General features: G+C 56.5%; 1 protein-coding gene across 1 annotated transcript; it reads right to left on the bottom strand.

Annotated features, from left to right (window-relative positions):
* Positions 1–26052, bottom strand: LOC122366508 (abnormal spindle-like microcephaly-associated protein homolog). The gene is made up of 20 exons (XM_043338850.1): positions 25902–26052; positions 23936–23965; positions 23255–23425; positions 22355–22561; positions 18332–21323; positions 17290–17422; positions 17013–17125; positions 14470–14848; positions 14023–14221; positions 13492–13667; positions 12299–12509; positions 11848–11950; positions 9754–10019; positions 9309–9440; positions 8597–8797; positions 2367–7562; positions 1813–1950; positions 1095–1469; positions 737–859; positions 1–431 (listed from the first exon to the last, which is right to left on the bottom strand). The coding sequence occupies exons 2-20, from the start codon at positions 23960–23962 to the stop codon at positions 216–218; spliced, it is 11358 nt and encodes a 3785-aa protein (XP_043194785.1). The 5' UTR covers positions 23963–23965; positions 25902–26052; the 3' UTR covers positions 1–215.
* Between the last annotated feature and the right edge of the window lie 1457 nt (positions 26053–27509).

The following is a 27509-nucleotide window of genomic DNA, read 5'->3' as shown; positions in this document are numbered from 1 at the left end:
TACGTGAGTATATTTTATTCAAAAGCATATTGATTTAAAATATAAACATTGGAAACCGAGACAGACGAGTGAAGATAAAAGCAGCCTCTTTCCAGCCCACTCTCACAACTCACACATACCGAGATACAAACGCTCACACACCACAGCCGCTACCAACCTCACAACACAATCATGGCACCACCGCTCCAGCCCGCCCCCGCCCCACCTTCCCTCCCCTAGGGCGCGAGGCCCAGGGCCGCCAGCACCCCCGCGGCCGCCGCCACGGCACTATCGTACTCAGTGACAGTGGACCTGCCCAGGTGGAGCTCCGGGCCGGCGGCCGGCGGCTGGGCGCCCGCGCGCTGCGCCGTCCGCGTCTGTGGCTGTCGGCGCGCCACCAGCCGGTACAGCGAGCGGAGCTGCTCCACGGCACGGGCGTCCGCCAGCACCACCTGGCGGCGGAGAGGCGAACTGAGCGTATGGAGCGGCGGGATGAGGTGGGGGCGGAGGGAGACAAGCAATGGAGACGCTGCGCTGGTGTCATGTCAGAAATTCGGCACTATAAAACTACTCAAAAAGTGTAACTGAAAAATATGAGCTCGCTATAATGTTATATTGAAATTTGTCTACGCATTGCTATCAAAAGTATTCTTCGTCAAAATTAATAGCCGCAAGACCCACGGCTGTAAAAGTAATTAGAGCTCATTCCACACCCCGTTCACCATCTGACCCTCCCTCTGCCCCGCGTGGCTCCTACCTGCACCATGAACGGGTCTCTCAGGATCGCCGTCAGCAGGGTGGCCGCCTTGATGAAGATGTGGGTGCCCTTCTCGCGGAAGATGGACATCTTGTCCAGGAGCACCGACAGCCACTTATCCGCCTGGCGACAACGGACAAAACATGTCACGGATAAAATTCGGGGACGGGAGGGACGAAACAATACCTTCTTTTCTGGCATTAGTTGTGACCCTGAGAATATTGTTGAGGTACTGAGTGATAGCCGTAATATGTACTGCTTTACATGAACGGCTGGCCATAGCAAAAAGTCTGAAGACCTAATAGATACCCGACGCGCTGCGCACAGCTGCATGTTGCCCCCGGCACCAGCGTCTCACCTGATGAACGCTGCTCTCTGTCTCGGGGTGCCTGGCCGCGTTCAGCAGCACGTTCAGGCAGTGCGTGATCACGTCCATATGTGGCACAGACCGGTTACACTGGCTCATCAGCGTGTAGAGGACGGGCACGGCGCCTTCGGCCACCACTCGGCGGCAACAGACGGCAGACAGACGGGTCACCGTCTCCAGGTGACCCAGTGCCACCTTCATGTGACCCAGGTCGCGGTAGCGCAGCAGGAACTCCAGCGACAGCGACGTCCGACTGCCCAGAGTCATGTCCGTGGTGGCGCGACGGTTGGCCGCGGCGATATTTTGGCGCGCGCGCGAAGCCCGCCGGCCGGCGCGCTGCCGCTGCACACGACCGCGCCATGCAGCCTGAGGTGTCAGGGGACTGGTCAGTGGTGGGCCATGATATCTTAGTCAGAGTGTGCGGGGGCGACACCCGGGCCAATTCTGACAGCAATTTGGTTATGACATGCCCTCCGATGTCCAAGGTAGGCATAACGAAACATTATACAGCCTGAAGTTAGTTTATGTAAAATCTCGGACATAGCTAACTGATAAACACTGTCCAAGACGTCATCCTCAAACGCCACAGTCCACTGGCCACTCTAACCAGAGCCCGCCCGCTGTCCTGACAAGTCCCCGCCTGACGTATACTGACTAGACTACAGCTGGTCTGCAGTCCCGACCCAGCCTGCCCGCTGCTCTGACCGACCTGCAACGTGACGACGGCCCACAGCCGGCGCTGGGCGGCGCGGCGCGCCAGCACACGCCGCCACTGGGTCTGTAGGACCAGGGCGGCCGTCTCCCTGCGCACCAGCCGCCGGCGCTGCAGGAACTGACGGACCACGCGCTGCCGAGAGAGGGAGGTTAGCACGGCTGGGCAGAAAGGGAGGTAAGCATTACTACACTTAAGAGTGGAGGTCAGCGCTGCGGGAACCGATAGACCGTGTGCTGCAGAGACGGAAGGTTAGCGCCACTGGGCAGAGGGGGAGGCCAGGAGCATTTGTCAGCGACGGAACGAATACGAAAAGATGTGCACGCTCTGAGGAACTAATGAACGATCGTCACCCATCAGTAACAGGCTTAGTGTTAGAAATTCCTTTGGAAACCCGTTGTTCTCCAACTCCAGCGGCATAAAAAAGAAATATTAAACCCGACTCAACTTTGCAAGCCGAGTAATATCATGTCAATAGCTATAACATCATAATGTACCCCGTCACCCCTCCCACCACACACCACCCGCCCCTCCCGTCTCCCGGCACCCACCTGCAGTGTGACGGCGGCCGTGGCGATTCTCTCGGCCTCACCCGGCCGGTGTCTCGCCATCTGCCACTGGAAGACCAGGGTGCGCCGCCGGTGCGCCACCTCGCCTTCCGGTGACAGCTGCGAGCCGAGTCGGCAGCGGAACAACTCTTCCGGCGGTGCAGAGTCGGTGGACGGGTTGTCTCCGTCGGCGCCAGGGTGTGTCGATGGGATGTCTGTGGCGGTATGGCAGTCGGACAGTGCCGCCAGGGAGATGGTGCCGGTACAATCCACGCCGTCAGAAGCGGCAGGATGACAGTCAGAGGTCACAGGCTCGGCTAGGTCCGGAGTACCCTGCCGCTCCAGGCTTGACTGATGAAGGACGACAGTGGCACGACGATCTGACGCCACGCTGCTCTCTGAGTCTTGGGACACACTCCGCTGCAGGAGCGACTCAGACAGGGTCACCGTCGCCCGCCGGTCTCTGCCCGGGTCAGAGGGCGGTTGGGAGGAGCTGCCGTCCAGGAGTGACTCCTGCAGGATGACCGTGGCCCGGCGATCGGAGCTCGCGCTGCTCTGAGAGTCTCGCGATGCCTGACGCTCCAGGAAGGACTCGTGCAGGACGACGGTGGCCCTGCGGTCGGCACTCCCTCGGCTCAGCGCCGCGCCGGAGCGGCTCGATCCGGACAGTGTCCTCGTGGAGCGCCGGTCAAACGACTCGTCCTCGGCGCCCGGGCCCAGCCGGCCGCTGAACGGCTGCAGGGTCACAGTGGCGCGCTCAAACACCTCCTCCGGCTCCTCCGTCTGCCGGGAACACCGGGCGGCCAGCAGCGACCGGTACCACCTCTGCAGTCTGAGCACCGAGCGCCTCACCTGCAGGTAGTGAACTCGCGTCCTGCGCATGGCTACAGTGGAGCGGTACCAGTCCTGCAGGATGATGGTGGCTTGTTTCTTCTTCTCAAACTCATGACGAGTGTGCTGCGCGGCGCGGAGAGACCGGAACCAGGCTTGCAGGGTCACTGCCGCCCGCCGATGTCTGAGATATTCGTCACGGACTTCCTGCATGAGGCGAGTGGAGCGGTACCAAGACTGGATGATTAGACTGGCTTGTCTCTGCCTCTCGAACACCTCTCGGGCCTCTCGCATTAGGCAGATCGAGCGGTACCATGTCTGAATGATGATAGCTCCCTGTTTCATTCTCTCGTACTCCTCACGGGCCACTCGCATGCAGCGAAGAGCTCGATACCACGTCTGTACGGTCACAGCTGCCTGCCTGGTCCTCAGGTAGTGCTCCCGACTCTGTCTCGCGGCCCTCAGGGCCCTCCATCTCCTCTGCAAGGTGACAGCGGCCCGCCTCTGCGCCACGAACCGCCGTCGCAACAGGAACGTCCTCACGCACGACTGGACCAGCGTCACCTTCAGCACCGTGTCCCTGAGCTCGATCTGGAGGTGGCGCACGGTCCGCACGCCGCGGTACCAGGTCTGGATCGCCGCCGCCGCCCGCCGCTGCGCCACAAATTCCCCACGGTCTCGGCGCATGGCGAGCACTGAGCGACGCCAGCGCTGCAGCGTCACAGCCGCCCGTCTGCGCCGCAGGAACTCGGCCCTCTCCTTCCGCATGGCCAGCAGCGAGCGGTACCACGTCTGGATGGCGATGACGTGCTTTCTCTGCGTCAGGTAGGCCTCCCTGGCCGCCCTCGCGGCCCGCACAGACCGGTAGAACGTCTGCAGGGTCATCGCGGCGCACCTCTTCCGCTGGAAGGCCTCTCGAGCTGCCCTCATTGCCAGCAAGGCTCGGTAGTGAGTCTGAATGGTTACAGCCGCGTGCCGCTGCTGCAAGAAGACCTCGCGAGCATGCCGCATAGACTGAAGCGCACGGTAGCGAGACTGCAGAGCGATTGCAGCTTTCTTCTGACGCTGTAACTCATCTTGTATCGCTCTCATAGCCACCAGAGCGCGGTAGCGAGACTGCAGAGTAATGACAGCCTTCTTCTGACGCTGGAACTCACCTTGTTTCGCCCTCATGGCCAGAAGAGCACGATAGCGACTTTGTAGAGTGATGACAGCCTTCTTCTGACGCTGGAACTCATGTTGTGTAGCCCTCATGGCCAGTAGAGCGCGATAGCGAGTTTGCAGGGTGACCGCCGCCCGTTTCTGCAGCAGGAAGGTCGCACGGGTGTCTCGCATGGTCAACAGCGCTCTGAAACGGTTCTGGATAACAACTGCCGCTTGCTTCTGACTTTGGAACTCATTTCGTGTCGCCCTCATGGCCAGAAGGGCACGGTAGCGAGACTGCAGAGCGATTGCAGCATTTTTCTGACGCTGGAACTCATTTCGTGTCGCTCTCATGGCCTCAAGGGCACGGTAGCGGGACTGCAGCGCGATTGCGGCCCGCTTCTGGCGAAGGTAATCCTCTCGCGTCACCCTCATGCTCAGCAGGGCACGGTAGCGACTCTGTAGCACAGTCGCCGCCCGCCTCTGGCTCTGGAACTCCTCTCTGTCTCTGTTTCTGGCCAGGACTGCGCGCCACCAGGTCTGGACCGCCACGGCCGCTCGCCTCTGTGTCAGGAAGTCGTCCCTCTCGACTCTCATGGCGCGCAGAGCCCGGTATCTGCGCTGGAGCGCCACTGCCGCTGCCTTCAGCTCCAGGAATCTGGCGCGGTCCCGGCGCATATCGAGGGCGGCGCGGTAGCCGAGCTGTATCGTGGTGGCTGCCCGGAGCAGGTCCAGGTACGATCCCCGCTGGCTCCTCATCGCTGTCAGCGCCCGGTACCTCTGCTGAACTACAGTGGCAGCCCGTTTCAGTTGCAGATACGATTCTCGCTGGCTTCTCATCGCGGCCAACGCTCGGTGTCTCTGTTGAAGCACTGTGGCAGCCCGTTTCTGGGTCAGGAACGCCGACCGCTGCTGTCTCATAGCTAGCGTGGCACGGTACCGCTGCTGGAGCACTGTGGTAGCTCGTATTTGTCTCAGGAACACGGCCCGCTGGCTCCTCATTGCAGTCAGCGCCCGGTACCTCTGTTGAAGAACGACTGCAGCCTGTCTCATGAGCAGAAACTCCTCTCGTTGTTTCCTCATGGCCAGCGTTGCACGCCACTTTGTCTGGATGACGATGGCAGCCTGTCGCTGGGCCAGGAACGCCTCTCGCTGACTTCTCATCGCGGCCAACGCACGGTACCTCTGCTGAAGGACGACTGCAGCCCGTTTCTGGGTCAGGAACGCCTCTCGCTGGCTTCTCATCGCAGTGAGCGCCCGGTACCTCTGCTGAAGCACAGTGGCAGCCTGTCTTTGTCTCAGGAACTTCTCTTGTTGTTTCCTCATGGCCAACGTTGCCCGGTACTTAGTTTGGATGACTGTAGCAGCTCGCTTTTGTGTCAGGAACTCTTCTTGCTGTTGCCTCATGGCCAGTGTGGCCCGGTACCTCTGCTGAAGCACAGTGGCAGCCTGTCTCAGGGTCAGGAACGCCTCTCGCTGGCTTCTCATTGCAGTCAGTGCCCGGTACCTCTGCTGAAGCACTACCGCAGCCCGTTTCTGGGTCAGGAACGCCTCTCGCTGGCTTCTCATTGCTGTCAGTGCCCGGTACTGCTGCTGAAGCACTGTGGCAGCCTGTCTTTGACTCAGGAATGCGGCTCGCTGCTGCCTCATGGCCAGTGTAGCCCTGTACTTGGTCTGGATGACGGTGGCAGCCTGTCTCTGTCTCAGGAATGCCTCTCTAGTCGTCCTGGTCACACACAGAGAGCGACACCATGCCTGGAGCGCCGCCGCCGCTCGCTTCTTGGACTGGTATGCTGCTTGTTCTTCTCTCATTGCTCTCACGGCACGGAACCTCAGCTGTAGAATACGAGCCGCCTGACGCTTCTCCAAGAAGGCCGCCCGATGCTCCCTCATCATCACCAGCGAGCGGTACCACATCTGGACCGTCTGAGCCGACTTCCTCTGCGCGAGGTACTCTGCTCGGTTCTTCCTCATTGAAAGGACCGACCGGTACCACATCTGGATGACAATGGCGGCTCGTCTGGTACGCTGGTAGGCATCACGGTCCCGTCGCATCGCCAGCATCGACCGATACCAGGTCTGGATGGTGATGGCGGCTGTTCGTAGAGCCAGGAACTGCGCCCGCGCCTCTGCACCAGCCACGACGCTTCGGTACCACGTCTGAATGGTCGCCACGGCACTCTTCGTCCTCAGAAACTGGGACCTTTCCCTCCGCATCGCTCGCACGGAGCGGTACCAGGCCTGTATCGCGGTGACGGCGGTCCTCGTCTGAAGGAACTTGGCTCGGTCCGCTCTGCCCGCTACCGATGCACGGAATCGGACCTGGAGCGTCACAGCTGCCGCTCTCATCGTCAGAAACTCGGTTCGCTCCTTTCTTCCGGCTAGCAAGGCACGGTACCATGCCTGAATGGCGATAACAGAGGTCTTCTGCCGCTGGAATTCGGCACGGGCTCTCTTTCCTGCCTGGATGGCACGGTACCACGACTGGATGGACGAGGCAGCTGTTTTCTTCTTCATGAACTCTTCACGAGCTGCTCTCATGGCCTTGACGGCCCGGTACCACCTCTGGATTGTCCGAGCCGCTCTCTTCTGGCTCAGGAACTGGACTCGCTGGTTCCTCATGGACACAGCGGCGCGGTAGCTCTCCTGGATGATCAGCACCGCCGCCCGCGCCCTCAGGTACCGCCGCCGCTCCGCTCTGCCGGCCCTCACCGCGCGGTACCAGGTCTGTACGGTGACGGCCGCAGCCCGCCGTCTCAGGTAGGCTGTCCTCTCCGTCCGCACCAGTCGAACCGACCGGAACCAGCTCTGCAGCCGCAGCGCAGCGCGTCTCTGCCGCACCAGAGTGGCGCGCGCGGCGGCACAGGCGCGCCGGCCGCGGTACCAGCGCTGGATCCTGCTCGCCGCCAGGTGCCGCCGCAGTCGCGCCACCAGATGGCGGGCGCGGCGGCGCAGCAGCACGCAGCGCCACCAGCGCTGGAGGAGCCCGGCCGCCGCGCGCTGACGCTCCAGTTCGGCGCGGGTCCGGCGCGCCGCCATCAGCGCGCGGTAGCGGCGCGCCAGGACGGTGGCGGCGGCGGCACGGCGCGCCATCAGGCGGCGCGACAGCCAGCCGCGCACGGCCGCCTGCACCAGCACCACGCGCCGCAGGTGCTCGGCGGCGCGCCGGCGAGCCAGCCAGCGGCGCGCGTGCTTCTGCAGGACCGCCGCGGCGGCAGCCTCCGCCTGCCGGCACAGAGACGGATCGGGGCGTCAGCGGGAGGGTGAGAGGGAACTGGGGGCGGGCGGGGAATGGAAGGCCGTGGGAGGGAACTCCGAATCCTCGTCCGCCTCATCCCCATATTTCACCATTTTTAGACGAAATTAGAGGGAACGTGGTTGTGATAGCGATATGGCAGGATGACTTTGTCGTAAGCTTTGTCGTAGGGCTACTACCAATCATATTTACACTTCGTTCTACAATTTCTGATCCTATTGCTGCATAGGTGCCCTCCGCAATACTAGATGTCATCACGTAACGCTTCCCAAAGCAGCACAAAAAAGAGCTAGTTCTTGACTTAATGTATTAACCATGGAAGCGGCTGCAGAGTTACACACTTGAAGTCCAATAAGCATATAAAAGGTCCATACTACAGGGCAGCCTAGGATCAGAATCAGATTCAATGGCACAGAGCTAGATAAAACCACCCAAAGAGCTTAACATGGTATCCAGAATAAAAGGGTGGTGGATCCGCATCAGCAACCACCCCGGCCTTTCTTACGACGGGACTCGCAGAAAAGTATCTGATATACATACAATGCACGATATAGACGCTTCATACAGGACTGAGACAGGCACAGCAGAAGAGCGACATATCTAGAAGCCTCCCAAGTCCCAATCATACGCGAGGTCGACCTAATGCACTTTCACGCGACACACCATCCGCAGTGACAATATACCATCCGCAGTCACACAGCCAACTATATACGAGTTATACAGGGAAACGCCCGAACAGGGGGCGGGACAGAAAGCACGGGAAGAAGACAAAACAAAGAAGCGAGTACGACAATGAACTACGACACTACGGGATTAAGAGTAGGAGTTAAGAGAGGGGACTGTGCTAGAGTGGGAGACAGCAGAAGTAGGGCTACACTACCAAGGCGCTGGAGCACGGCACGGGTCACTAGCCCGGGGTAAGCTGCGGGGTACAGTATACGGGAAGGGACCACTACGCTCCATTTAGCGGGCCCGGGCTCTGCGTTGGCCACTCTCAGTGTACCTGCTGTCGTCGCAGGAGGGCGGCCAGCCGGCGGCGGCGCCACCATAGCTGCAGGGTACGCGCGGCGGCCACCTCTGCTCCGAGCTCGAGCAGCCGGCCGCACAGGTAGGCCAGAGTGACGGCCACCAGCCGGCGGTCGGGCAGCGTGGCAGAGTAGTCGGTCCACGAGCTCAGCACCGGCACACCGCCCAGCTCCGACATCTGGGGGAGACAGACGGTCGTGTCACACACAGGGAGGAGGGGTGGTACACACTACACAGTACACGCCGCCCAGCTCGGACATCTGGCGGAGATACGGCGGCGTCACACGGAGCGGGGACAGACGGGGAGGAGGGGGTGGTGTAGCTTCTCTTGAAACTGTCGCGTCTCGAATGTATCGCTATCACTCCCTGGTTTGAGAGCCCCTGGCTTTTGAGGGTTGGCCGTCTGGCCGGTCTATACCGTTTTCACGGTTTCACGGGCCGGCCAGGTTTCAAGTTTCAAGAGAGACTATACACGAGGGCCAGCTCCGACATCAGTGACGGACGGGGGGTGGGGGGCGTCGCACACGACAAGCAGGCGGGACACACGGAAGAGGGATGACATACGGCATGGGAAGCAATGAATCGCCCATCATTCACACTAGTCCACTTCATTTATTTTATACTCAGCACGTCCCAGCTCCACAGAGTGATCCGGAACAGCTCTCCCCGCTATCCCCCTCCCTCCTCACCGCGTCGAAGGCCGTGTTGAGGTTGTGCTTCTCGTTCCTGCGCAGCTCGTCAGCTGCCGGCGTGTCCTCCGTCTCGCTGTTGCCGTAGCTGAACGTCAGGCTGTTGTCCAGGTCTGGATCCGGCGTGGAGCCCTGCCCGGTGGTCGGTTAGTGTCAGAGAGGGCGCGGGAACACGTCAACGCATCGGTACCACGCGGTAAACGGTAACGGCGGAAGGGTGTGGGGTGACATTCAGAGAACGCGGCGCTTCGATTCAGAGCAACACAATGCTGTGCAAAGGACATCAAGGCAGTACGTCTGACTAGCACGCAAGTCGCAAACACGGACGGACACACAGTTCCACATAACACCAATCATAAAGGCATGCAGTTTCTACAACTCATCCTACCATCCAACATTTAACATGAGACTAGCCCCATCCATCTCCGCGATACCGACACCTCACCTTTCTGGCGGTGAGTGAGGTGGGCGTCCTCACGGCGCTCCTGGCCAGCAGACTGGGCTGATAGTGGTGCACCAGCAGGCACAGCGCGCGCCCGTCGCTGAACGAGACGCTCAGGTTGTGCAGCGGCAGCCCATAGTGGGCACAGACCAGGCGCGCCCAGGCAGTCAGCAGACGCAGTGACTCGGAGTCCGGCAGGCCGCCGTCGCCGCCGCCAGTCAGGTCGGCAGCCCGGTCCGGTTCGGAGAGAGTCTGCAGCTGGTGCCGACCTGCCGCGGACAGGGAGAGCATGTGCGTCAGACACGCGGGGGAACAGAGGTGGTGCGGCTGGGCGGTAACGTAAGGTGGGGCGGTAACGTAAGGTGGGGCGGTAACGTAAGGTGGGGCGGTAACGTAACGGTGTGGCGGTAACGTAAGGTGGGGCGGTAACGTAACGGTGGTGGGGCGGTAACGTAACGGCGGCAGGGCGGTAACGTAACGGTGGTGGGGCGGTAACGTAACGGTGGTGGGGCGGTAACGTAACGGTGGTGGGGCGGTAACGTAACGGTGGTGGGGCGGTAACGTAACGGTGGTGGGGCGGTAGCGTAACGGTGGTGGGGCGGTAGCGTAACGGTGGTGGGGCGGTAACGTAACGGTGGTGGGGCGGTAACGTAACGGTGGTGGGGCGGTAACGTAACGGTGGTGGGGCGGTAACGTAACGGTGGTGGGGCGGTAACGTAACGGTGGTGGGGCGGTAACGTAACGATGGTGGGGCGGTAACGTAACGGTGGTGGGGCGGTAACGAAGGTTCTGTTGGTAACGTAAGGTTCTGACGGTAACGATAGGATATGGCGGTAACGTATGCTTATGATGGTAACGTAAGGATATGGCGGTAACATAGGGTTAGGGTAAGGGCGGGTAAGAGTACGCGGGCGATAAGAGTACGCATCAGCTGTTTCGGTTGCTTAGCAACGCGGGTTTGTCGAGTTCATGAAGTGACATGAAGCCGCCAGTGCGTGCATGTCACCAACGGAACGTGGGCGTTGAGCGGCGACGCTGTTGAGTTTAAGGCGATGAATATTATTTTCGAGCGTTATGATATTATTATGATATGGTACAATAATTTTGATACTTGGCAGTTGAGATAGGGTACATTTCCGTGATTGTTGTGGGAAACTTGTGAGGTTATCTGGGGAAATACTGTACAGTGCAATATTCTGTTTGCGAAGTTTTGCACAACGTTTCGGGGTTGTTTTGTGCGCGAATTGATGTACGGTAAGAGGACGCACTGTTCAGGAGGGTAAGAGTACGCAGAATTATACATTAAATCGAATATACAGAAATATAGAATTATTAATCTATCGCTCAATGACGTTTGTTTTGTAGGTATATCATCAATGGAGCACTGTGATGCAGATGCGTACCCGAAATTCTTCCAAATACGAGCTATTCTCCTTTTTGATTGTGCATTTTTTTTAAAGAAACACGCGACATGATTATTTCCTGATTTATAGACTTGAAATATCTATTTTATGTTTTTCTTTTTGGATACTAGAATTAACTTAAATGCCTTCTGAGTTTGAAGTTAAGCATTTGGACAGTGCAAGCTGCATAGGTGTGTTTTCATATGCTTGCGTACTCCACCCGCCTGGCGTGCGTACTCTTACACACCCCATATGGTAAGAGTACGCAAGTGCAACGGTTCAGAAAATGTCAGTTTTAGACCACTTCCATTTACGCTGAAGGATTGTTGCCCCATGGGTTGATGGCTAATTCAATGAACTTTAATATTCCCTATTTGCGATTTCTTTCATTCAAATATTAAACAAATGAGAGCAAGAAATCCACTAAGTGCGTACTCTTATACGACTTCACCCTATGTTGGTAACGAAAGGAATTATGGCGGTAACGCAACGGTAGAGTGGTAACGTAACAGTAGGGTGGTAGAGTTACGATAGGTTACTAAAGCAACGGTTGTGATTGTCGATTACATAAAGGTGGGGTTGTCGATAACAGCGGTGTGATTGTCGATATCATATCGGTGGGGTTGTCGATAACACAACGGTGGGTCCCGGCGTCCCGCACCCTCCAGGGTGGGGATGGGGGTTGACGTCGTACCTGCGATAGCCTCCTCCACGCCCAGGAAGCAGTTGTTGTCCAGACTGGTCTGTAGGCGGGACACCTCGCGGCGCAGTTTCTCCGTGTCCACACACGAGTCGATCTGCAACATACGCAGACGGTGCTCTGTAAGGAACATCAGGGAGCACAAACCGGTACGTAAGGGTCGCTAGGCGGTGGGGCCGACCAGTGCCGATCCCGCGAGGTCGCCACTGGTTGGTTGGCCTCACTGGCCGGAAAAACGGTACCGGTTGATAATTCGCTTTCCAAGTCACCAGTGATGCCATCTCTAGTCCAATCGCACCAAAACGCATCTAAATGTCGAAGCAGAGTAGCATCAGCTGACTGGATACCCGCCGTATAAAGCCAGAGGAAATGTTCCCTCTCAGACCCCTACATAAATCAGTCTCTTTTCAGACCTCCCGCCCTGCCGCCGGCGGGCGTCGCTCACCTGGTGTTTGAAGACGAGCAGCCAGAGCAGGTGGAGGGTCTTCTCCCGGTGTCCATCGACCAGCGCACGCGCCCACACCTCCGGGTCCAGGTCCAGCTCCGCGGCGCGTACGGCGATCCGAGAGTTGTGGATCTTCTGCTGTCGATCCACGGCCGGCACCCGCAGCTGGGAGGTGAGCCCGAACTGGCGGCGCAATAGCTCCACCACACGGCTGAAACAGGGAGGGAGGACACACTGAACACACAGCTCCACCACACGGCTGGAATAGGGGCGAGAGGACACACTGAACACAACTGAACAGAGTACACACGGCTCCACCACACGGCTGGAACAGGGGAGAGAAGACACACTGAACACAACCGAACACACAGCTCCACCACGCGGCTGAAACAGTGGAGAGAGGACACACTGAACACAACTGAACAGAGTACACACGGCTCCACCACACGGCTGGAATAGAGGAGAGAGGGCACACTGAACACAACTGAACAGAGGACACGGCTCCACCACACGGCTGGAATAGGGAGAGAGGACACACTGAGCAGACAACTCCACCACACGGCTGAACCAGGGAGAGAACACACGCTGAACAGACACAGCTCCACCACACGGCTGAAACAGGGAGAGAGCACACACTGAACACAACTGAACAGAGTACACACAGCTCCATCACACGACTGGAACAGAGGAGAGAGGACACGCTGAGCAGACAGCTCCACCACGCGGCTGAAACAGGGGAGAGAGGACACTGAACACAACCGAACAGAGTACACACAGCTCCACCACGCGGCTGAAACAGGGGAGAGAGCACACGCTGAGCAGACGGCTCCACCACACGACTGAAAAAGGGGTACAAAATACACAAACTGAACAGAACTGAGCGAACACAGCTCCACCACACAGCTGAAACAGGGGGGGGGGGGGGGGACACACTCTGAACTAAACTGAACACACCTCTCGTTCTTCAGCCGACTCCTGCAAGCTACACACAACCATGTTGCCGTGCAAAGGCAAAAACGATTACGTTCCGGTGACCTCTAACCTGACGTAATGACCTCTGACCTAACGTAATCGCTTTTGCCTTTGCATGGCATCAGAGTCTCCCATGAGTCCAACACCAAGTTTTTTTTTCAGTCAGCCCCTCACCGTTTCTCAACTCCCGCAAGTCGCACACGCCCCAAAGTCCCACTCACGTGAGTCGGACGCCGCAGCGCAGGTCGGTGGCCAGGTTGGTGACGGCGTAGCTGAACTCATCCAGCATCGTCTGCCGGTGGGAGACCTGGTAGCCGTGGAACGCCAGGTGCTTCGTGATGTCGCCCTCGCCGGCCAGCATCTCGCGAGAGAACGCCACCAGCAGGTCGCGGCTCGCCTGAGGATACGGGGGGGGGGGGGCGGTGAGCGGGAGTGCGTGGGGTGGAGGGGGGCGGGCTAGCGAGAGGGGGAGCGGTGAACGGGCCGGGGCGGTGGGCAGGGCGGAGAGAGTGAGTGAGCGGGGGACGGCAGTGAATGCCCTACTCAGACACACAATAATTGGACAGCGGACGACCGAATAAAAGGTCAGAAGCATTCGAGGCATCAGGGTATAAATGCGGGTGTTTGTAGACCAGTCAGATGAGAATTGTCGAGTAAAGTCGGACAGTAATCAGCACTGACTGCGGTATAATAGTTTCCCGCTGCCCCGCTATGACAGATCAGGCGGGCAGCTGAAAGGATCACTAGCCCACCTTGATGGCGGCGTGCTTGTTGAACAGACAGGGGTCGTGGTTGATGAGCCGCTGCCGCTTGGCCGTGTCCAGCAGCAGCACCAGCAGCAGGAACTTCTTCAGCGTGAACTGCTTCAGCTCCGCCTCGAAGTTGGCTCCGTACAGGTGCGGCACGGACGGGTGGCAGTGCTTCGCCGCCAGGTCCGGGCACCACAGCAGCCTGTGGGAAACGCGCACACACGGCGTCAGACGCGGTGAAAACGGCACAATATACTCGATAAACATTAAACAGTTATACACAGCGAAATGCCCAAAGCACAATATAGGCCATATCGGAACTACCTTAGTTGATCATGGCGGCTAGGTATGGATTCGCACACCAACACCCAAGAGTAAGCCCAAACGACACGACCAGCAGCCGATATCGTAACACCACGGCGCCCGCCCTCGGCCGTCGCTGAGTCGCACCTGGAGTTGATGAATCGCGCCAGGGTGGGCAGGTCGTCGGGGCCCTGCAGGTGGATGATCTCTCCGTAGATGGTCTCCAGGCCCAGCCGCAGCCACAGCGGATGGTAGCTAAGCAGCCACTGCATCACCAGCTGCTTGAGGCCGACGTCAGCGTGCAGGGCGCGGTCGCGGCGCACGCGCAGACCGCCGCGCTCCACCTCCACCTCCAGGTTACGGATGACGCGGGTCATCTCTGGCCGCTCGTACAGCCGGCACGCGTCCAGTCGCAGACGGTTCAGCCGCCGCTGGGCCGTGTACTCGCGCAGTGAGAGCGTCTCGCGACTGGGCGCCGGCGGCACCCGGCTGCGACGCACCTCCAGCAGAATCTTGGCGGCGTCCACTGCGGGGGCGGGAGACGATAGGGACGGTCAGTGAGGTCTGTGGGACATTAAAACAACGTGTTGACTAGAGATTGCAATCCCGGAACGTTTTGACAATCCCGGGATCCCTAAAGTTTTTATTTCGGGATCCCGGGATCCCGGTCTTGTCACTATAGGTCGTGAGAATAATTTCCTACTGACATATTTTGCGTCTTTTAGCTTACCACAAACGAGGCAACCAAAAGCCATCCTTAGACCATGTCATTTGCAATAAACACGATTGAATTTGCGAAAGAAACGTTTCGATTTGATTAGTATTACCCCAATTGGCCTTAATAAAACTGTGCGCCGACCAGTGCGTGTACTATCTCGTCATTCAGACGGGTTCCAGCTCATCCACGCCTCACTCACTCTTCGTCTACGCTACTCGTATTAACGCGACAGTTTTAAGCAGGGATGCGGAGCCGTGGAAATTTCAGACGGCTCCGGCTCCGGCTCCGGCTCCGGAGAAAAAAATCGGCTCCGGCTCCGGCTCCGGCTCCGGGTGAAATGTTATGGCGGCTCCGGCTCCGGCTCCGGCTCCGAGTAAAATGGTCCGGCTCCGGCGGCTCCGGCTCCGGCGGCTCCGGCTCCGACTCAGTACATCCCCTATGCAATCAATTAAATACGGGTGGAAGAAAAATTGGATTGGTTATACGCGTTACTCTTTGCCATGACCGGCTCATGACCGCGTCCCCGCGCAAACGCACCTCGGAGAGAACTGGCAGAACAAGGACTAGGAAGCGATGGCATTGGAAACGCAGTCGCCGCGAATCGGAGTTCACTGAACCATCGTAAGCTGACACCCGTCTCGGCAGAGACGGTGCTGGGAGTCGCAGTCCACTGCACTGGCTTGAAAACAATGGCCGTCACCTGATGACCGGTCCTCATGTTCTGGGGATGCAGTAGACGTGGGGGGGGAGGAGCAGACAGGAAGTTGATTGCGTACTGTGGGATACTGGGGATATTCGGCTTTTTTCATTCACTTGATGGCCCATGACGTAAGTACATACCATATGTTTCACTGCCTTGTACTGTCAAACCGAACTAGGTCAATTATTTTTTTCCTCTTCAAAAAATAAAAAGGAGCCGGAGTCGCCCCCTTTTTTGGCGGCTCCGGCTCCGGCTCCGGCTCCGGTCTATATTGTTTCACGGCTCCGGCTCCGGCTCCGGCTCCGGGCAAAATATGCCGGCTCCGGCGGCTCCGGCTCCGACTCCGGCTCCGGCTCCGCATCCCTGGTTTTAAGCCATTGCTGGTAGGTCTGTCTATTTTAAAACTCGCAACCAGTGTACGCAAAATTTGGCAGCTCCCTATTTCACAATGTTTTCAAGACGTCGATTGGTCACTTCACCTTCCGGTTCCGCTTTCATCACTAATGTCTCTCAGATTTTGCTCTAAAGTCGCTTTGAGGGCAGAGTCACTGACTGGGAGAGCTCCACTCTACCGTCTTCAACGTTTGAATCAGTGAGCTCTGCCGTCACTTGCGTGACATCTGTGGCATCTTTCTGCGACACGAGCTCAAACACTGTCTTGATGACCTCTTTTGTTCCGGCCACGGACGGACAAATCAGAATCGCTTAACTCCACGATCCGTGATCCTGATAGAGATGTTGCTGCACTGATGCTGCAATTTTTTGACGTTCGGGACCCTTTTTCGTACACATTTAAGCGGCTTATCCGCTGTGGGTGATACCCGGGAGCTACCAACACGGTCAATTGTGGACGGCCGGTACGGGGTGCCAGCTAAATAGTTTCTCTGCTTTATGTCACTAAGCACCATGAACAGTGTAAACAAGACTCGTGCAGCGGCTGCATTCTTTTTATGGTGAAAAACTGATTTTTTTCGGGATCCCGGGATTGGCGGAATTTCGGGATCGGGATCGGGATTAAAATCCCGCCGGGATCCCGGGATCCTGATCCCGGGATTGCAATCTCTAGTGTTGACTCAGCCGTAAGCAAGAATGGATAGGATAATTCACGGCCAAGTAATGCTTATAAACATTAAACGATACCCAGGACTTTATCGAACGGCACGTAATAAAATAACGAAAAATCGGTGTAACTGATTTCACTAAGAACAGACCATGCAATAGCCCACACTTGTCAGCCCCAGTGACCACTCCTACAGTTCCTCGGCGACTCACCCTTGGTTTCCACCGCCTTCGAGCTGTACTCGCTCGGCGTCAGGATAAAGTTCAGCCACGCCGTGAAGCCCCGCTCCTGCTTCTCAATCCAGTCCTTGTCGTAGAACATGTTACTGCGCAGGGAGGAGAAAATCAGCATTGCATGCATAAATAGAAACTGGAAGCAAAATGCTGAACTCAGACATAATTTAATCTGACACAGAAAATCGAAGATTATCACAATAAGACTAGCATTGCTCTGTTTCCAGCACAACCTTTGCCCGCCTCTCTCGCTCACCTGGCCGCGAAGGGGTTGGGCTGGGTGGCCACCGGTTTGGCGGCGCGGGACACCAGTACGAGCTTCTTCTGTTGGACGGGTGCCGGCACCGAGCGCCGGCCCGAATGGGCCGACCGGCCGGCGGCGACAGACGCTGTCGGAACAGAGAGTGGGATCAGATCGACACAGCCAGACTGCGAGTTGGTGGTGTGGAATAAGTGTGCCCGATACTCGAGTTCAAAATACCGTGGAGTTGCTAGAAGAACGTAGTTACCTTAATTTTGTAGGTGTAGTATAGCAAAACTTGATTCTCTACATACAAAACACTACGCATTTAGAACAATTAGTTTACAATCTATCTATTAACCAGGGCTGCGAAGTCGGAGTCGGAGTTGGAGTTGGAGTCGGTCGGATACCGGAGTCGACAGTAACTCTGCCCGGAGTCGGAGTCGCCAAAATCTTACCGACTCCGACTCCGGAGTCTGAGTTTGCGCTGCATGGCTCAACGTCATGCACTGCGCCTGTTTGATTGACGATACTGCGCTCGAAATAAGATTTTGTGGAAAAAAATCATTTTGCTGTTTTGGACGTTTTCAGCGAAAGAAGCAGAAGACGGTGAATGCCCCAGAACCTGCTTCTTAATTCTGCGTGTTTTTTTTTTAATGCATATTTGCAACGCAAAGCCTTTGAACGCACAAGAGATCGTTTCGAGCAAGATAAAAACATCTCCATTATGAACTGCAATATCATTATATGGATTTCAATAGAACCGTCCGGAGTCGGAGTCGATTTTTGTAAGTCGGAGCCGGAGTCACCCTAAAATCCATCGACTCCGCAGCCCTGCAGTATTAATTCAGGCCGAAAAGGCAGATGAAACCACAGAATAGCAACCAAAAACACATACTCGATAAACGTATTCCAGTCCCATTGATCCCCTATATGACCAATTGACCTATCTTTGAAACTTGAAACTTCTATTGTATTACTTGACGTTTGTGGCAGTGTTACGCAAGCATTCGTAAAAATTGACCTATCTGATCTGACTATTGATAAATGGACTTACCGGCGGCTCCATTGGGCGAGGACTTGGTGCGCACCACCCTGGCCTTGCCGGGCGTCACCGTTAGCGAGGGGCGGCGCGCGCGCAGCTTACTCGGGGTCCGGGCGGCGCGCTTTGCGCTGCGCGGTGGCGGCACCGTCTGCTGGGAGCGGCCGGCAGCCTCGCGGCGGCTCAGCGCGCTGACCGAGCGGCGTGCCGCCGCCACGGCCATGGCGCGCGCCGACGGCTGCACCGGCGGCCGCGGGCCCGGAGGTGGTGGCGGCGGCGCAGACTCCGGCGACAGCGGGAAGAACAGCAGACCGGTGGGCCGCTGCAGGTGGGGTTTGGCCGCCGCCCGCGGCTCCTGGGCCTGCTCCCCGCTCGGCCCGTCACCCTGCGACCGCTCCGCCTCCTGCGGCGGCTCAGTCGCCTGCTCCCGCTTCAGCTCCCGAGCGGAGACCTGCTGCAGGCTCTCAGTCATCTCTCCGGCCGCCGTCGAGTAGCCGTCGACAGTGGCCCATGAGCCGTCCGATCCGGCACTCTGGGTCTCCTGGTGCACCGACCCGCTGGTCTGCGCCGGCGCCTCAACACCGGCCGGGACCGACACCTCACGAGTGTCTGGTACCTCACGAGTGTCTGGTACCTCAGGCGCCTCCTCTCGCGTCTCCTCCAGCGAGAAGGTCAGGTTCCGAGTGGACGTGGATGTCACGTTTTCGCTCTCCTCCCTGATCAGACTGAGGGCTCCACCAGCGTCAGCCGACCAAGACGCGCTCGCCAGCGGCGGTGGCGACACGCAGGGCACCGCCAGACCCGAGGGCGCCGGCGATTTGACGTACGTCTCCGACGACAGGTTGCCGGAAACGTCTGAGAGCGCGTCAGCCGCGACATCCACGTGAAGGGGCTCCAGTAGCGCGGCGGCGGCGTCTGACTGGGCAGCCGGTGCGCCCTTGCCAAACAGATCCTTGGCGATGGCCGATCGCTGGGCTCCCGCCGAGGGCGACTGCTCCGCCGGCGGCTCTTTGACCAGCGTCGAGCAGCGCCGCCCGCCGGCGCCAGCCGTCGGTGTCAGTCGCGGCGAGCCCAGCACGGCGGTCAGGTCGGGCCGGCCGCCGCGCGCCGGCGAGCCGTAACAGCGCGTCTCCTCTGTGCGCGAGCTGCGGGAACTGCGCAGCAGGCGCGGCGACTGGCCGCCGGCCGGCTCGACCACCTCGCGGCTGAACACGTGTCGGATCAGGGTCTCCTCCTCCACCACCTCCTCGTGCACACAGGTGGCGCGCTCCTCGGCCGCGCGCCGCGCTCCGGCCGCCGGGGAGCCGATATCCCCAGTGGTGCTAGTTGTGGATGTGGAGCTGGCCAGCGTCTCCGAGCGGGTCGCGCGCCGGGAGGTGGCCCGCGTCTCCGCTGATGACGTCACACTGGCAGACCGGCCGAACAGCTGAGGGGTGGGCATGCTCATTAATCCCTGACGCAGGGCGGCGATCTCGTGGGTCGGTTCGGAGTCTGGATCGTCTCCGGTCGAGGGGCTGGACTCCGGCTGCTGGTCACTGCGGGAGCGCCTGGCAGCGAAGAGCTGCGGCGTCTGTATCACGCGTTCACCATCATCGGTTTGAACGGCCACATACTCTTGACACTCCTCCACGTACTCCACCGTCTCGCAACGCTCTTCACGGACCTGAACTCGCTCTTCATAAACCTCTCGCTCTTCCACGCACACACCCTCAAACACTTCATCGTACTCATCGCTACGTACGGATTCACGAACTCCGAAACGCTCTTCCTCTCGCACGTCCACGCGCTGACCGCGAGATTCGTGACGCTTCTCCTCATGCGTTTCGAGGCTGTCATCGTCACGCACTTCGAAGCGTACACCTCCACGGGTTTCAAACCGCTCAGACTGCGACTCGGTCCCGGTTACCTTGAGGTCATCTCGCGCCTCTCTTCTCTCCCGAGTTTCCGTTCGTGTTTCCGATCGCGATGTCGTTTTGCCGAACAGCGACGGTGTCTTCATCCAGGCTTCCGGCTCCGCGGCTGGAATCGATGGTCTAGCGCGAGTCGACGAGTGCTCCGTCGACTGAGCCGTGTCTATCCGGGCGACGCTGTGGCGGCTCTGCCGGCCACTTCGCTCCGTCCGCTCCGTCACCTCAACCATCTCGCGGTCGCTCCTCTCCTCCTGGCAAGAGCGCCGCTCGCGTCGTCTCGTCCGCTCTTGTCGCGCCTCGCCGGCGGCCGTCTTCCCGAACAGAGATGGTGTGCGCATCCAGTCATCGGGCGAGACCTGGTCGGCGGGCGCCGCTGCGGCGGCCTGTCTCCTCTCCGCGGCAGCCGGCTGGCGGCGCCGAAACAGCTGCGGCGTCTCGAACACGACGTTCCGCGGGTCGGCCGGAGCGTCTTGGTCGCCCTCCTCCAGCGGCTCCAGCGGGAAACAGAAGGTGGTCGGCGCCGCGCCCAGCGTCGGACCATCGGTGCGAATGAACGTCTGACGCCTGAGCGGCGACTCCGGCACCGTGCAGGGCGGCAGGGCGTCTCGCTCCGGTGACTGTGCCGGCGGCGGGTCCAGGCGGAACGTGCAGCCCATCGGCGCACCGGCTGGCACCTCGAACGTCTGTCTGCGCGGCGTGACGTCCCCGGCGGCTGCCGCCGGTCGGGCAGCGCGCCCGTCGCGGCGGCGGGCCGGCGTGCCGGGCGCCTCCTCGCTGCGGATGAGGCTGACGGAAAAGTCGGGAGGAGTGCGGAGGACGTCCAGCAGCGTGGAGCAGTCGGCAGAGGTCTCCAGCCGGTGGGTCGAGTTGAGCGGCCCGGCCGCCGGCGGGCACAGCAGGCCGGCGGACTGCGCCGGCGGCCGGCCGGCCGCGCGCGGAGGACGGTTCTCCCGCTCGGCGGGCGGTCCGGCGCGGGTCTTGGCAGGCGGCTTGGCGGCTGCCGCCGACGCCGAGCGGCCCGCAGAGGAGCTGTTCAAGGAGCGCAGCGGCTGCGGCTTCCGGAAGCGGGCGCCGGGTGCCGAGGCGATGCCCTTCTTCTGAAACAGATCGGGACGTAGGACGTCAATTAGACGTTGGGCATCATCGTTGAGAAAAGATACGGTCACAGGCACAGAATATATAGTCGTCGTAGACCATATATTCCGTGGTCACAGGCAATGCTGAAATTGTGAATTTTGGTCCTGGTTCCGGAGAATAACATCTGTCCGGAGAACCGGCCAGCTTGTAGAACACTCAACAGGAAAATCATATGTTTGGCCTACTAAATTTGACAGTTGATAAAATGTGTTCGCTCAATGCTATCACTGCATCTTTTAGGCGTAATAATAGCAGTTTGTCATCACACAGGCTGGAAATTAAAGAGATTTTAGGTGCCGGAGTATAAATTTGTGAAGGAGAACAAAATCGTTTGGACCCGACTGGGACCAGCAAAGCGCCTTATTTCCAACATTGGTCACATGTCTACACATTGTGATTTCAGGCATTTCAGCTGCAGACATATGCCAGTATGGCAACACTCCAATGTGCCCGGACGCATTTCAAATCAGACACTTTCGTCGATAAATTATTATTTTTCGATGCAAATTACGTAAAGAGGGTATAATTCCACTTCTTTGCAGTGCTGGTCTTTGCTGAATGTTTGAAAGCATAACACTGGTATAGCCACTACCCATGGTGCAAACAACTTTTCACTAATGCGATACAGCAGCCCATCCTGATGTCCGGCTGTTCATATCCCGCCCCCGAGTGCCAATGCTCAGCCATTTTTTTTTTCTTGTTGGGTTAGGCCCTTTCGATCTGACAAGACCATTTCAGAGCCGGAACGATGATAGGAATTAGTGGGAGACATTGGTCTGGGCAGACACCCTAGAGTCACCGGTGCTGAGCCCGTCCGAATGGACAGGCCGACCAGCCCCAAAGTACTCATTACACCCGCTACGGGTGTGCTCCCTCGGAAGCAGCGGTGCCGCTCCAAGGGAGCAGCCCGCATGAGATAAAGTTGCCTGTCCAGCCCGAGGTGGGGGTTGCGGCGTGGAGGAGACGGATTTGCTCAGCTACCCTACCTTACCTTTTTGGCGGCCTGCAGCGGCCGGCCGGTGCCCAGCAGGATGGCCTGCGCGCGCACGCCCGTCGAGGTGCTGACGCCCAGCACGCCGCGCACGTTACCCTCCTGCTCGGGCGTCCAGTGAACGGCCAGCACGGCGTCCATTAGTGCCGGTACCAGCAGCGACGGCACCTCCACCGCGAAACCGTCCGGCACCTTGTCCACGTACAGCTGAGGGCGCAGGTCAGGGGCAGAGGTCAGAGCGGGGCAGAGGTCAGAGCGGGGCAGAGGTCAGAGCAGGGCAGAGGTCGTGTGCGGCGTCAGATGACCAGCGCCCAGCGGCATAAATGCCAGTCACGGTACCATAAACGCCACACGCCAGGTCAAGGTCACGGGAGCATGTCTTACATATGACAATGATTTTGTCCAATGCAGAATCACTCACAATATCAGTCTCATTCCACGACAGTCAACCAATATTACTGAACCCTGCCGACAGTTTATGCAGAATGCTTATTGAAACTGTCAATTGGATGTCTGGAATTGAGCATCAAACAATGCAAAAATGTGCAATCACGGGACTATCGATTCATAATAGTCCGTCACCATTTAATCTCCGCTAAAAACCGAATAAGTGCATCCTCGACAAAATTCGGCACCCCATTCCAAGCTAAGACGGTCTGCTTTGTGCGATAATCGAACTTAAGTCGGACACCCTCGGTACGCGGGTTGCGCGGCACCTCTGGATAACCATTGTATGTGACCCCATTCACGGGATTATATATAAATCGGAGCTGCCTTCATTGCATAAAATGTGTGAGCACCACAGCTACCGGCCATATTCATCATACACAAGGAGATGCCATTAGCACCGGTCGCGTTCCGCGTTATCCGCCGGCTCACGACTCCCCGTCCTCCGCTCACCTCCAGTTCGGTGTCGGCCGGGTTCTGCACGATGAGGCCGATAGTGCGGGTGGCGCCCACCCTCACTGTGCCGAACGACACCTTGGGTGTGGGCGCGAACCGGCGCAGCTGGAGGACCGGTACCTGCTCCGGGCTGCGCGGCGCGCGCCGGTCCGGAGGCGTCCGCCGCACCTGTGACGTCAGATCAGCCAGTCGGGACGGTCAGCACCGGGATCACGGCGTGGGGCGAATCAGTCCCAGGTCAGACAGCACAGCAGATGGCTGATGAGTCTGACAGCTTTGTGAGACAACTGTTCTCGAATTGACCTCGTGAATGGGACACCTGTCTCATGACTTTTAATGCAGTACAGATCAAAACTGGAAATTGGCTAATTGTATGGTAAACATAGCTTATAGTCAGGAGAGACTGCTGCACTGGGTCTCTGTGGCCATATCTAGCTGTTACATGCCAAACTCTGTCTAAGTTGAAATAGGATGCAGGACAGAGGTAATTGAGTGGAGGATACTTGTCACTCATGCTGTGCAACTGGATGCACTTAGCAGGCACCAAGGTTTATGCATGTCTGCTAACTCAACCATCAAGCTCCAATTCATAATGTCCCTTCATAAAAAGCAGCAATAATTAACAAACCAATATAAAATGCACATTGAAGCAGAATGTGGTCTTTGAAAGTCTCTTACCTCAAATGATACTCCCCTTGTAGCCATGGTCTGAAAAAAGGTAAGGGTAGTTGTCAACAGATTTACTTGTCAAGTAAAGACACTTAAATTTTAATTGGTGACTTGCTGGCATCCTTTTTTCAATGTACACATAGAATGTTCAAACTAGATAGGTGGGTAGCTAAAAATCATCTGTGCAAAGTACAAACCCTATGTGACAGCAATTTCTAGAAACTGTTCAATTACTTTTCTCACTAGGCTGTTAATTAATTCTACTTGTCTTGTGCAACAACTGCTTATCCTTTTCAGGCAGTCACTGGGTCTGTTCTGGTCACTCCACCAGCCTGCTCTAAGCCTCTAAAACTTTGTTTAAAAATGTTTCCCTGCTCCCACCATTCCTCACTCCTCAGAGCTCCTCTCGTCCCTTCTGTCAACACGATTTTCCTACACCCAAGTGTTTGGTATTACAGAGGAGGTTAAAATTGCAAATAGTGCTAAATACAGCTGGGCATTGCCTATAAATGTATTCTAGAGGAGGATAAAGCAGATATATGATGGTGCACAAATACAGTTGCTGCGCACTGTCTATAAATGACATTTGAGTGGTGTAGAAACAGAGGTGAGGATTCTGGATGCTATCAGCTATAGTATTTTAAAAGGTGATTTTTTATTTACATCTGCATTGTTTATGAAAAGTCATGTTAATCTCAACCAATATTGCTATACAATGAATCACATACCTACCTACTGTGCAGTATATAGCCTGCAAATCACTGGTTTTCTCTAAAAAATATTCCTTGAGCTGCTCAAACAGCCTCCAATCATTTGAAAAAGGATGTAATTCATTTTTAAATGGACGTAACTCAATTTTGAAAAAGAATTTCAGTTTTTTCCAAAAGATTAATTTTAATTTTAATAATTAAGCATGTCACACTCCTCACATGTCGGCAGTTACACAGCACATCAGTCGGGGGAGGTTTGGTCAATCGTTGTCATTTTTAGCACGTGCTATTTTTGTCACACGTGCTAAAAATGACAACGATTCTGCTATTTTTGACAACGATGAGGCCGATTTCACTCCTCAGCGAGGAAATGAAGATTTTGGAAAGATAAACACTGATTTTGGAAAAGAAGTGCTGCCACCTGGTGCAAGACGAAGAATCCAGCTTTAATATGCCTGTTATTTGTATGGTAGTTTGTTTTGTGGCCTGAAGTTGGAACTTAAAATTGAAGCATCCGAAAATGATCGATATTGATCGAAAACATGATGTTGATGAAAAAAATAATATTTTAAGTTGAGAGAGGAGGCCATTTTATCCAGATGCAGTAGTTTACTTCTTGAAATTATTTTTGCTAATGACGGCTGCTAATTATCCCTCATTACATGGCAGTCGTCGTAAGCAAAAATAATTTCAAGAAGTAAACCACCGCATCTGGATAAAATGGCCTCCTCTCTCAACTTAACATATTATTTTTTTCATCAACATCATGATTTCGATCAATATCGATCATTTTCGGATGCTTCAATTTAAAGTTCCAACTTCGGGCCACAAAAAAGGGTATACTTCAACGTTGGACTACCATACAAACAACGGCCATATTAAAGCTGGTTTCTTCTTCTTGCACCAGGTGGCAGCACTTCTTTTCCAAAATCAGTGCTTGTATTTCCAAAATCGTGATTTCCTCGCTGAGGAGTGAAATCGGCTTCATCGTTGCTAAAAATAGCTGATAGCGTTGTCATTTTTAGCACATGGTTGCCAAAAATGGCATGTGCTAAAAATGACAACCATTGACCAAACCTCCCCCAACTGACATCAGCATTTGTTAACAAAAGTTCCAACCACAGGTTTCGTTAAATGTCAGACGATTCATTTATTTAAGGATTGACTCTTTGATAAGCTACAAATTGAAACTCAAGACCAAACTAAATGCAATGTGATCATCATAAAGAACAGCACAGTCCAAGTATCACAGAAATATTACATACCTCTCAACCTGTGGGCTGTGACTTGTGCAAGCCTTCAGTTTTCAACAAGACAATGACATACTAGAAATAAAACAAATCCAGCAATACTTTAACAGTATCCCAAAGTGAAAGATAATAAAAGAAGGCGTCTAGGGCTCGCTGAGATTGTTTACGACCATTTTCACACCACAGCGACAGAACACCGTGCCGACGCGAATTGCGGCATTTAAAAATTCAAATCGCGACACATTTCAACGAATTTAAAGTGATGGGCAATGCCTAAGTACTTAGTTTAGATTTCTCCTCGTTTTTGATTGGAGGTCAAATTTGTCTTTTGATACTTTGTATTTTAAAGAGAAAAATTATTTTTCACTTGATTTTTTCAATTTAGCTAAACAAAATATATTAAACTCTACTCGTTCAACTCAGAAAGTACCAAGAAGTACCTGCAAGTATTTGGTAGCACAGCTGCTGCCAAATGCTTGGCGACTCCTTGGCGGAAAGGCAAATAAACGCCAAGTAGGGGATCCGAGCTAGGGGGAAGAGGGGCGTATATAGCAATTGTGGGTTGCCTTTGTGCCAGGGGTGGAGTTTGATATGCTTTTTGAGGGTGGTACGTGCAAACAACCAGGAAAAGTGCAGCCCGAATGCTGGTTCGGGGAACCCGAACTTTCGGCCGCCCCCTTCATTCAGGTGCCGCCCCCGCCCCCTCCCCCCCCAGCGATAGGTGCCGCCCGAGGTTATGAAAACCTTTACAGCAGCCCGTCCATCCGGTAAGGCCTGTTCCTCCCCAGTAAACATGCCGACGTCGGCCCGACGTCGGCCGACGTCGGGGTGACGTCGGCAACTCGGCATCAGCATGCCGACGTCGGCCCGACGTCGGTCCAACCTCGGCACGACGTCGGCTGGATGTCGGATATGCCCGCATGTTCCGACGTCCAGCCGAGGTCCAGCCGACGTCGGGCCGACGTCGGACCGAGATCAATTGCTGAGGTCCAGCCGACGTCGGGCCGACGTCGGGGCGACGTCGGACCGACATCGGCCGCTGTTTTGACCGTTAAAATAATATAAAATACATGTTTCATGTTTCATAAAGAGCTTCTGTATTCAAAATATCCTCAGGAAACTCAAATCTTCCTCCACGCCGCGCCCGCAACCCCCTGATCCGGACTGGACGGGAAACTTTATCCCATTTGGGATTGCCCGTAAGCCGAGCTCGCCCGTAGCCGGGTGCGGTGAGTGCTTGGGGGCTGCTCGGCCTATCCTTTGGTCAGGCTCAGCCCCGGCAACTCACCAGGGCCGGGCCCAGTTCATATAGAAAGGCCAGTCGGCAAGTGTCACTTTGCCAAAGTGCCACTTATCAAAGGGACACTTTGGGAAACGTTGGTGCAGGTGTGTAAGAGTGGCTATATGAATCCATTGTGGGGTCGCCCTTTCCAATAAGTGTCACGTAACAGCAATGGGACCAGGGACTCTATATGAACTGGACCCAGGGTGCTCGCCAAGAAGACCAATGTCTCCATCCTATGATCCTTCCGGCTCTGAAATGGTCTTGTCAGACCGAAAGGGCATAACCCAACAAAACAAACCATATTCGTTAGCTGGCTGCGTGGTGTAGTGGTTAGCGCA

The sequence above is a fragment of the Amphibalanus amphitrite genome, unplaced genomic scaffold, assembly GCF_019059575.1.
Source record: "Amphibalanus amphitrite isolate SeventyFive unplaced genomic scaffold, NRLGWU_Aamphi_draft 000812F_arrow, whole genome shotgun sequence".
In the NCBI taxonomy this organism is placed as follows: Eukaryota; Metazoa; Arthropoda; class Thecostraca; order Balanomorpha; family Balanidae; genus Amphibalanus; species Amphibalanus amphitrite.
The sequence above is the reverse complement of the archived record's forward strand: the minus strand, read 5'-3'. Positions and strand labels throughout refer to the sequence as shown.

Bases quoted from the DNA above. Each gene is read 5' to 3' on its own strand.
- LOC122366508 (XM_043338850.1), bottom strand. From the start codon at position 23,962: ATGGCTACAAGGGGAGTATCATTTGAG. The intron at 17,423-18,331 runs GTAAGTCCATTT...CTGTTCCGACAG, and splicing joins CTCGCCCAATGGAGCCGCCG to CGTCTGTCGCCGCCGGCCGG. The intron at 12,510-13,491 runs GTGAGTGGGACT...TCCCTGTTTCAG, and splicing joins CGCTGCGGCGTCCGACTCAC to CCGTGTGGTGGAGCTATTGC.